General features: G+C 52.4%; 1 protein-coding gene across 2 annotated transcripts; it reads right to left on the bottom strand.

Moving 5' to 3' along the window:
- Window positions 1-285: 285 nt before the first annotated feature.
- On the bottom strand, window positions 286-10,409 carry LOC112832134 (keratin, type II cytoskeletal 75). 2 transcript variants are annotated; one of them, XM_025882635.2, is made up of 9 exons: window positions 9,912-10,409; window positions 9,145-9,359; window positions 8,110-8,170; window positions 7,655-7,750; window positions 6,659-6,823; window positions 4,675-4,800; window positions 4,312-4,532; window positions 2,849-2,913; window positions 286-969 (listed from the first exon to the last, which is right to left on the bottom strand). In XM_025882635.2, exons 1-9 carry the CDS (start codon window positions 10,407-10,409, stop codon window positions 731-733), a joined length of 1,686 nt encoding a protein of 561 aa, XP_025738420.1. In that variant the 3' UTR covers window positions 286-730. The 2 variants fall into 2 exon arrangements, with proteins under 2 accessions (XP_025738420.1, XP_025738421.1); XM_025882636.2 differs by having other exon boundaries at window positions 2,879-2,913.
- Between the last annotated feature and the right edge of the window lie 254 nt (window positions 10,410-10,663).

Raw genomic sequence — 10,663 nt, 5'->3', positions numbered from 1 at the left:
GAATGACATACAGAGTCGGGAGGACGGACAGAGCTGCCCAGGGGCTTGGGCTTCTCAAAGAACGCATCCCAACAAGAGACAGGAGGAAGTGGGCAGAAACACCAGGATGGAGTCTGGCTGGCAGTCTGCCCCTCTTCATCCCTCCCATCTCCCCAGCCCAGCATTCTTCATTCTGGAAGCAGGGAAGATCTGATGTACTCTGGGCACTCTTCGTGGCTCGGAGAGGAGGATCGTTCTGTGCTGCAACACCATGCCAAACAGAGAGGGCTGGACACCAAACACATTACACGTGCATTTAATAGACGCCTCCCAGGGAGGGAAGAGAGAGAGCCCGCACTCCTCGCAGGCAGCTTATGAGCCCCGTGAGACAGGGGGCCTGCCAACCTGGCATTGAGACGGCCTGGAAAACACCCACTTCCCATCTCTGCATCTGGAAGGTGGGGAGGAAGAAGGAGGAGCTGAAGAGAGGGTCTCCACAAGATAAGCCCAATGTGACTCTTGAAAGAGGGCGGGCGTCAGCACAGAGAGGGTGGGGGAGCACTCTGGGGACTGTCAGGAGGGCTTAAGCTGGGGAATGGGGTTTAGCCAGGACGCCAGGCTTCCTTCCCGGCAGCACAAGTGGGCCAGGGGAGAAGAAGAAGGACCAGGTATCCTGTCTGCAAGCGTAGACAGGCCAGGTCAGCAAGCGGGCAGGCTTCGGGGCTGGGGTGGGGGAGAGGGCTGGCTGCACTTAATGCTTGTAGCTCTTCCGGCTGGAGGATGTGGTGGAGACAAACTTGACCCCGGAGCCACTGCCCCCAAGGCCCCGGCTGCTACTGGCGCTGAAGCTGGAGCCGCCCAGGCCCGCACCCAGGCTGTGCCCAGTGCTGGTGGTGAAGGAGTAGCCGCTGCCCCCGCCGAGACCCAGGCTTCCGCCTCCAATGCTGCCGCCACCGCCGTAGCCACTGGAAACGGTGGAGGTGACCACAGCTGCCGGAAGACAGGACACAGAGTCAGAACCCAGGGCACCTGGAGTGTCAGGGCCTGTGCCCCAAAGTCCGTGGGGTGGGGATGTGTTGTCTGGTCAGGCAGCTGTTTGCGTCCTTCCAGCTTCCCCACCTACTCAGTGAGAGCTCTAGCCTATGCTCAGAGCCTGGTTTTCCCTGGGCCATAATGCTGGGCACGCTGCCTGTCTGGAATGGCTTCCTGCCTCCTCTCTGCCACTGGGCACCTCGCTTTTCCTTCCAGAACCTAATGGAGACTTCTGGCCTCCAGGAAGCGATTCTGGTCCACGTGCCCTTCCCTTTGATCCCATCACACTCCCTGCCACTCTGTCCCCATCTCCCTCTGTGGGCCTGGCTCTGGTGTCTCTCTTTCTTCTCGGGAGGGGGGTGGTGGGGGCACGTACGCACTTCCCTCGGTGTCCCCAGCCTCTGCACCCTGAATCCCAGAGTGGGGCTGGAGTAATCTTGCTAGACCAAGTGACAGATGACATATTGGCCAGCCAACTCTGCTCCCATTCTCCTCCTCCACATCTGCTCTTTTCCTAACTTTTATAACCACCCATCACCTTCAACACCCAGTACCCTACACTGGGCTCTTCAGAAGGGAAACTGAAATAAAAATGGACTGTTACAGAATGAATTGTGTCCTCCAAAAAATGTGTTGAAGTCTTCACCTCTAATACCTGTGAATGCAACCTTATTTGGCAATGGGATCTTTTAGATGGAATCCAGTTAAGATAAAATCATTAGGGAGGGCCCTACCCAATAGGACTCCTGTCCTTATAAGAAGAGGAAAGGTATCCACATGAAGACAGACACATAGGGAAAGGGCCATGTGATCACAGAGCCAGAGATTGGCAGGATGCAGGGCAGGGAGTACTAAGAGCTCTCCAGAAGTGTGAGACAGTTCATTTCTCTGGTTTGGAGCCCCCCAGTTTGTGGTACTGCGATGTGGCAGCCCTAGATAACAAACACGGACTTTCAGGCGCTTTCAAGAGAAAGGGAACTTCAGAGGTTATGGCAGCTGTCCCCAAAACTAGCTTTGAGGGTCTTGGGGGCCGCTAGACAAGGATATCAGTGAAGGAGGACAGCTGGGTAGTTCAGAGGGCTCTGCTTTCTAGAATCATCGGTTAGTACAATCATTGGTTTTGTGAATCCCGCATCAAGAAAACCAAACTCACTTGTAGGACGCAAGCTGTAAAAGTCATCCCTGTCGGCCTCAAAATGCCAGCAGTGAGCTCTGAGAGTGACTTCTGCCCTTAGTGGCATGGGGCTGCGCCAGCTTGCTAATGCCTCTCCTGTTCCCGAGCAGCTACACCCACCTGCCCTTATGTGCTCTCTCCGCCTTGAAAAACCCGGGTAACCTTCTGCTGTTATACTCTGCAGAGTAAAATAGAGCGGCAGGGCTTCTCCCCACACCATTCAGGAAGTGGTGGCCTTCCTGGCCATGCCCTTGGGCCCAGCGTGGAGGCTCCCTCCAAAGACTGAGGGCACACCAGGGTTTTATAAATCCTGTCCGCAGTGAATGCTCATGTCTGAACTAGACTCGCATCCCAGAGGGAAAGGTGTGGGATCCCCGGGGGGTGGGTGGAAACTGTGGGTTTTCTAGACCCATGCAGAAGGGTCACAGCAAACTCCTCTCAGCCCCTCTGTGGTGCTCTGTCCCTTGCAAAGAGGTAAGAATTGGGACATTAAAGACTCTCTCCTAAAAAAAAAAACAAAAAAAAAAAACAAAAAAACTCCTACTATGGCTCTCCTTTTAACGAATTCAAGACCTCAAACCTCAAAATGGACCCTATCCGTGAGGTCATGCATGCCCTCCGGCCTCCCGCACAATGCCACTCCCCTGCCCCAACCACATGCACACCAACTGACACAGAGGATGTCATACTCACAGATGTTAACTGGAGAAACGCCCTCTCCGTTCAGCCTGATCAGGGGGAGGGGGCAGAAGGAACGTTACTATTATGTCCAGCAGCTCATGGGCATTTGAAATCACATTTTTGCAATTAAGTGCACTGAAAAACCCTTTATTATTTTTATTGCAGCAGTAAGTGGAGGTTGAAATTATTTAAATACTAGTAGTATTAAAAATAATAATCTAAAGAATGACATAATGCGGAGTTTGAGGTTCCTAGGAGGAAAACCTGTAATCTCAGAAATACTTTTTTTTTTGGTTCAAACTGGGTAGACTCCTGGAGAAAATTAAAGCTAATCGTACACTAAGGTCGGTTGGGAAGGGAGGGCTCCTTAAGGAACAAGATTTCTCTCTCAACAATGGACTGTTGTCATGCATGGGGCAGTGCTGGGGTGATTAGAGGTGTGGAGAGGAGTCTGAGTCATAAACATAACAATAACAATAATCAGCCTGTTATTGTAGCAAGAGGAGTAATTTTGCTTTTGCATGCTAAGGACAGAACTGGCCTTCATTCATAAACACAGACTTAGAACATTAAAAAGGACTACATACCTGTAGGTACATACCTGTTACCTACATTATGCCACTTAATTCTCTCCATGACCCCGTTAAGTGGGTTTGATGGATGGGGAAACTGAAGCTCAGAGAGGTTAATTAACTTGCCCATGATCACAAAGCAAGATTTGAAGCCAGACTCCTTTGGCTCCAAAGCCCGTATCTTTGGCCACTAAACTGAATGATCTCTGGCATTTTTCAAACACTTGTGTGTCGTGCATTGTTCTAAGAACTTCATGCGTATTCCCTTATTTTAACCCTCTTAATAACATATGGGATAGAAAGCATGGTATGTATCCTCATTTCACGGGTGAGGAACAGAAAGGTAAAGTAATTTGCCCTCGGTCACACAGCTGGTAATCAGCAGAACACAAAGCTCCCACTGAGCTTTGGAGATCAGATGATTTGGCCTCTTTATTCCATCACTGAAGAATGTGAGGACCAGAGAAAGGGTACTGGCTTTCCGGAGGTTACGTAGTTAGTTAGTGGTAGGCCTGTCTGCCCAAATCCTGGGACAATTTATTCTCAGCCCAGAGCCTTTCGTACCATATATCCAGACCTGCCACATAACCCAATTGCTGATAGAATTTGATTACTTAGGACCTGATCAGATCCTAGATTTCTATGGAGTACGAAAAGCAGTTGTACTTCAAATAAGGGCATTTGATAATGATTTACTGGCCCAGAAAGAAATTGTACCTGTTTTTGTTTTTTTTTCTCTCATAGCCCAATTCTATCTGCATTTTGCTCCCTTTTCCAGGAGAGGAGGGGGCTGCAGCAACCTGAGCCCTTAGGAATGCTTGCTTAGCTGCAATGGATAATTGCATCTGTCCCCCCCGCCCCATCTGTCCCCACCTGCACTCCTCGCCCTCCAGCAGCTTGCGGTAGGTGGCGATCTCCACGTCCAGGGCCAGCTTGACGTTCATGAGCTCCTGGTACTCGCGAAGCAGCCGGGCCATGTCCTGCTTGGCCTTCTGCAGGGCCTCCTCCAGTTCCACTAGCTTGGCCCGTGCATCCTTGAGGGCCAGCTCTCCACGCTGTTCTGCGTCAGCGATGGCCGTTTGCAGGCTGGAACACTATAAGAAAAGGAGGAAGTCACAAGCCTTACTGACAGCCCCTGGAGGTGTGGCGTGTCTTGGGCAGGAGTCCTGGAAGCATGATGGAATGACCTGGGAGAAATGAGTGTGCAAGGAACTCTCGGCCCTGCCAAAACTCTACCTGCTTCTTGACGCTGTCGATCTCGGCTCTCAGCCTCTGGATCACCCGGTTCATCTCAGAGATCTCTTGCTTGGTGTTTCGGAGATCATCCCCATGCCGGCCGGCTGTGACCTGCAGCTCCTCGTACTGATGGAATTAGAGCAGAGTCAGTCCCCTCATCAAACACCTGGGCTGTGTACTCTGCGTGTGCACAGCCTGGCCCACCCATTCACTGATCATTCACACACTCCCTCACTCATTCATTTGGGTGGTGTTTCTCAGGCACATCTACTTGCCAGGCACGTGCTAGGCTCTGGGAGTATCACGGAGAGCATCATCAGACCCCTGCTTACAGTTTATTGGGGGAGATAGATGTTAATGAAATATTACTGAATTTATAGTTCCAAACTGGGATGAGTGCCCCTTAGGAAATGAACAGGTAGTGTAACAAAGGAATCTGACCCAGATATGGAGTTGTGGGGTGGGGGTCGGGAGAGCCCTTCCAGAGATAGAGGTGCTCGAGCTGCGTGCTGAAGGATGGGAAGGAATGGCCAAAGTGATAGGCTGGGGAGGGAACATTCCAGGCAGGGGAGACAGCCTGTGTGAAGACCCTGGGGCAGGAAGGAGCATGGTGAGCTCTAGGAGTGACAAGGTGACTTGGTCAGTGTCCTTTGGGGATCCCGGTCATGGGGCATACATCCAGACCCATGTGACCATGAATTTTGGTTTCCCTCCAGACGTCAGTGCTGGGGGAGCAGGGGAGAGGTGCAGGGAACCGGTGTTAGATGGAGCCAGGCTGGAGGGGCCACAGTTCTGAAGACTTTGTAACAAAATCCCCCATCTGAGGGAGCTCTCTGCCTAGTGGTGCATATCCAGGATGTACTTGTACGAGAAACAAACACCCCTGTCTCCTGCCCACACCTTTCCCAGGGAAGAAGAGCCCCTGACCAAGTAAAGATCTGGCTGGCTTTGAAAGTGCTGAGTGGCCCAGCTCCTCCGTTTCTAGATACACATGGTTTAAGGGAACAAGAGGCCCTGCCTACAAAAGGAATGGTTCCCTATAAATTTCAACCACTGTAAATTTCAACTTAGGCACATCTCACCTCCACTTACCATCTGCCTCTGCCTCTGCAGGGGGCGTGCCTCTGCATTGTGCATCCCTGGCCCCTGACACCCTCTTCCTTCCTACCGTGTTGCAGCGGTAGGGACCAAGGCAGTGCACACAGCAGGGCGAAGGATGGAAGCCACATGTAGGTGAGCAGCTGGCCCTGAGAGGGGTCTGCACTGGGCAGGGAGCTGATCTCATGGATTGGACTATCCAGTCTACTACACCCTCCAACGCCAAACCTTCTTCTGGCCATCTGTGACTTTGGACAGTAGCTCTCCATGGTCATCCCGACCCCCCTCTTCTTGATATAGAGTCTTTCGCTTGGCAAAGTGCTCATTTCTGCCTTCCAGTCCCCACAGGACTGCTTGTTCAGCCTTAAATACCTCCCCCATCCTTGGCAATCTATTGTCCCTGGATGCTTCCCAAGGGAAGGAGGACCCACCTCTTCTTGGAAGCTTTTAATTAACATGGTCTTTTCCCTTCCACGACCCCTCCATTTATTTCCTGATCTCTCAGACCAAAAATAAACAGTTTATTTATTTACAACTCTGTAACCCTGCTTGACACATAGGTGTTGAATAAATAAGCCATCTAGAAATAGCTGTATGACTAGTCCTTGGTTGTTATGGAGTCTCACCCAGGCCCAACCAGATCATAAGTGATATGGGGACGAGGGCTGTCCTGAGCACCCAACATTGCTTGACTACAGGTTCGTGTGTATGGTTGGGTTTCTACACTAATTTCAAGTTGATTTTTCATAGCACCAGACACTTTGGCCATGTTGAAAGAGACAGAAATGCTCATGTATTCCTGATGCTTGTGGCTAAGAGTTAAATGATTATTCAGGGCTTCAGATAACACTGGTCTTGGAACCTATCATAGAGGTTCCAAGCTCACCTTGGTCTGGTACCAGGACTCGGCCTCGGCCCGGCTGCGGTTGGCAATATCCTCGTACTGGGCCTTGACCTCAGCGATGATGCTGTCCAGGTCCAGGCTCCGGTTGTTGTCCATGGACAACACCACGGACGTGTCACTGACATGGCTCTGCATCTGGGACAGCTCCTGTGGAACCAGAAAACTCAGCATCACCAAGGCATAAAAAGAAAGGTTCTTGAAATCACACAACTGACTACCCGTCTAGGTCATCCCTAGCAGGGACTCTTCCAACCCTTCTCTGGGCACTCGAAGCCATTTAGGGACTCCCATGCTGAGCCCTGAGAAGTTCCTGGGTCACAGATCAGTGCGATGGGGGTGTGTCTCCCAGCATAGCTTCTCAAGACCCCCACCTGTGTGTTTTCCCTGAGTATGAAGAGTGGGTCAATGTTCTCTGGTCCAGATTATATTGAGTTGACTATGACATATGTTGATTCATATGCCAGCATAAAAGGGTCCTTCAGGATACAGTGAGTTTGGGGACCCTGCTTCTCCCTGTACAGTGTGACTTCGTCACTCTCTACTTCTCTCTCCCCTTCAAAGACCCAGGTCTCTGCCTTCACAGTGGCAGTGCCCAGAATGAGGCATCTTCAGAGGGCAAGGAGCACCCTGACCAAGGAGATGAGGGGCAACTTGCCTTTTCTGAGCTTTTCTGGAAGGGGAGAGGGAGAGGTGTGTCTCGTTTCCTTGGGAATGCTACCCAAGGCCCTGGGATTCGAGAATTGGCACTCCCTGCTTGCTATGCTGGGGGGGTGGAGGGCAGCCTCAGAGCAGGAGTAGGGTTTAGTGTGACAAGATTTCAAGCAGTTCTCCCAGGTGCCCATGACCACCCAAGCCCCAACTTTGAGCCTCTGGGGCAAGATGCTGGCTAGAGGCGCCATGTAGATGACATTCTCTGCAGCATTCTTTTCTTTCCAGGCTCCAGACCTAGGAGGGACAAAAACATTTGTAGGCTCTTACGGCCTCAAAGAGCATCCGGAAGAAGTTGATCTCATCAGTCAGAGAGTTGACCTTGGCCTCCAGTTCCACCTTGTTCATGTAGGCCGAATCCACATCCTAGAACAACAGCACAGGGTGCTCCTCTGAGACCCCAGCCCCAAGCAGTGAGTCCAGAAGAAGCTGGGCAGACTGACTCCTCCCTGGTCCTTCCAGGTTAGATTTTAGCCAACTCTGAGTCTGGGGCTTGGGGTTGGGGTGGGTGATTTCAGAGAACTGGGGGCTTGAGTCCCCTGAGCTAACAGAAACCCTAGCAGGGTCAGGGGGCCATAAATACAGAGGGAGGATTTTGGCAGATTTGAGCTCTCCAGATACTCTCAAGGGTTATGTGCCATTTCTTGGGAGTCCCACGGGCCGAGTCACTGCACACTCCAAGATTCAGTTTCGAATCTTCTCCTTTGAGAGACATTTACACCCACCTTCTTCAGGGCCACAAACTCATTCTCGGCAGTGGTGCGCTTGTTAATTTCGTCCTCATACCTGTAAGCACAGAGGAGAGGGGACGTGCTGTTGAGCAAGTGTGCAGCTGAACTCTTCCCTGGCTGAGGAGCGTTTCTGGTGTAGCAAGAGTTAAGACACCCCAAATCCTTTCTAGCTCTTCCACTGGCCTGTGCGCAACTTGGGGTGATTCACTTAACCTCTATTTCTCCCTCTATAAAAGGGGAATCATTTCTTCTGCCAGAAGTTTTTTTTTTTCTTCTTCTTCTTCTTCCTCTTCCTCTTCCTCTTGTAAGACTAGAAGGTGAGCATGGAACTTATGGGAATAGCAATATGCACTTATGACTCCATCTTATTAGAGATGCACAATTGCAGTCTTTCACAAATGTTGCTGCCTCAAGTGGCTGCTGGAACTGTGGGGCCAATTTTGCTTGTTCAGGAAGGAAACGGTTCCTGGTAGATTTTGATGTATTTTCACTGAACCTCAGAGCAGCTGTGTGTATGATCTGCGTACTTTTAGTAAATAAGAGTGGCTCTAACTCAGAAACCAAGGGTAAAGCAGCTATGGGTTTGGGGGGGGGACTATCCCTTTTTGTTGGATACCTCACCTACTGCAGCCTGGATGATGGCCAGATTTTGCCTCCCCCAGGAGGATTGCCTCGCTTACACTGGGAATGTACCAGCTCAATAATAGGGCCTGTGCCAGCGAAGTAAAAGAATATTCTGGCTGTAAAATGGTATTATGCTTTCCAGAGTAGCCATGTTATTTTAGATGATGCAGACATCCCTTTGCGGTCATGTGGACAGGTTAGACTAGGCTTCTTGTTAATAGTGATGCGTGAGATGAGAGTCCCTTTGTTACCCTACACCATGCTGTCTTCCCGATCATGGGATGATGACTTCAAGTTCCAAACCTCCCTGCTGCCACTGGTATTTGCTGCTTTGCACTTCGCTGGTCCTTATATAAAGGAGTCCTGGGATGACTGTGTGTGACCAGAAGCCCGTCTTCCCCTTACCTAACTTTGAAATCTTCCACGACGTCCTGCATGTTCCTCAGCTCAGCGTCCAGCCTGCCCCTCTCTGTGGTGACGCTGTCCAGCTGCCGGCGGAGGTCATTGATATAGGTGTCGAAGAAGGGCTCCAGGTTCTGCCTCACCGTCTTGGAGCCCTGCTCCTGAAGGAGCTCCCACTTGGTCTCTAAGACCTTGTTCTGCTGCTCCAGGAACCTCACCTGGTGGGAGGGAGAACGAAATCTTGAGATATTGGGGGGCAGAGCCAGACACTCCAACTAATAAGGGAGAGAAGAAAAATCCACCTTTCACCTGATAACCATCTGTCAGCTATATAATTGACAACTCCAAATCAGAATGAGAAAGCCCTCGAAGCTACCTCACCATTCTCTGAGGCTTCCCTAGAACTGGTGTGGTGGGCTTGGAGGTCTCTAGGGGGAGACTCTACTCTTGGATTGAGTGTCTTGACAACACTTGCACTGGGTGAGGCTAGTTTGCTCAGTGGAAACTCCTCCTGTGGAGAACAACTTCATTCTTCCCTCTGTGTTGGCTGAACCAACCATGTGTCTCGCAGGGAGGATGAGGGAAATTTCCACAAGGTCCTGTGGGCCATCTGGCGCCACTTGCGAGGTACTTGTTGAGTGGATGCGTTTTTCCACAGGGAGGCCGTTGCGTTACTGCTCCCTGTCCATGCGCGGGGGGGGGGGGGGGGGGTCTCTCCAAGAGTTCCTGCCACCCGACCCCAACGGCGCACATGCAGCCCCCCGGCTCACCTTGTCGATGAACGAGGCAAACTTGTTGTTGAGGGTCTTGATCTGCTCCCGCTCCTCTTTCCGCACCCGCTGGATGGTGGGGTCGATTTGCAGGTTGAGGGGAGTCAGGAGGCTCTGGTTGATGGTGACCTCTTGGATGCCTCCAGGGGGGCACACGGGGAAGCCTGAGGCCCCGTAGCCTCCTCCGCCTGTGCCCCCATAGCCAAATCCACTGCTGACCCCGAACCCGCTGCTGGCCCTGCCACCAAAGCCACTTCGGAAGCTGCTGCCGCACCCCCCGATGGAGACCCGTCTGGTGCCCCCCAGGTTGTAGAGGCTGCGACTCCCGAAGCCCGCCCCAGCGCTGCTCATCCTGCCCAGCCCCGCACCGCCTCCTGCGGAGCGGGCCACCGAGACGGAGCTGAAGCGGGAGCGGCCGGCCGCTGGGGTGGTGGCTGAGGCCGTGCTGAAGCTCCTGCGGCTGCCGGTCTGGAAACTGATGCTGGACTGCCTGGACATGGTGGCTGAGCGAGGCTGGCAAGGAGAGCTCCTGACACGGGCGTGTGCGCTGGGGGATGGAGAAGACGGGGCACCTGGGGAGCCCGGGGCCGCCTTGGCTTTTATGGGCCTGCGGGAGGGGCGGGGTGCAGCCGAGGGAGGCCTCTGATGGCATCCCCCAGGCATTCGCCAGCCCTGAGCTCACGCTCAGCGCCCCTCTGAGACAGTGTCAAGGCCACTGGTTGGTTCCCTGGCATCCCTCCCCCACGTGGAAA

The sequence above is a fragment of the Callorhinus ursinus genome, unplaced genomic scaffold (assembly GCF_003265705.2).
Source record: "Callorhinus ursinus isolate GAN/ISIS: 27379988/994484 unplaced genomic scaffold, GSC_fseal_2.0 scaffold44, whole genome shotgun sequence".
Lineage (NCBI taxonomy): Eukaryota > Metazoa > Chordata > Mammalia > Carnivora > Otariidae > Callorhinus > Callorhinus ursinus.
The sequence above is the reverse complement of the archived record's forward strand: the minus strand, read 5'-3'. Positions and strand labels throughout refer to the sequence as shown.

What these genes read in the sequence shown, in the direction of transcription:
- LOC112832134 (XM_025882635.2), bottom strand. Translation starts at nt 10,409, where the DNA reads ATGTCCAGGCAGTCCAGCATCAGTTTCCAGACCGGCAGCCGCAGGAGC. An exon ending in AGTTTGTGGCCCTGAAGAAG is followed by an intron (nt 7,751 to 8,109) that starts GTGGGTGTAAAT and finishes CTGTTGTTCTAG; the next exon opens with GATGTGGATTCGGCCTACAT. An exon ending in CTGGAGGGCGAGGAGTGCAG is followed by an intron (nt 2,914 to 4,311) that starts GTGGGGACAGAT and finishes CCCCCTGATCAG; the next exon opens with GCTGAACGGAGAGGGCGTTT.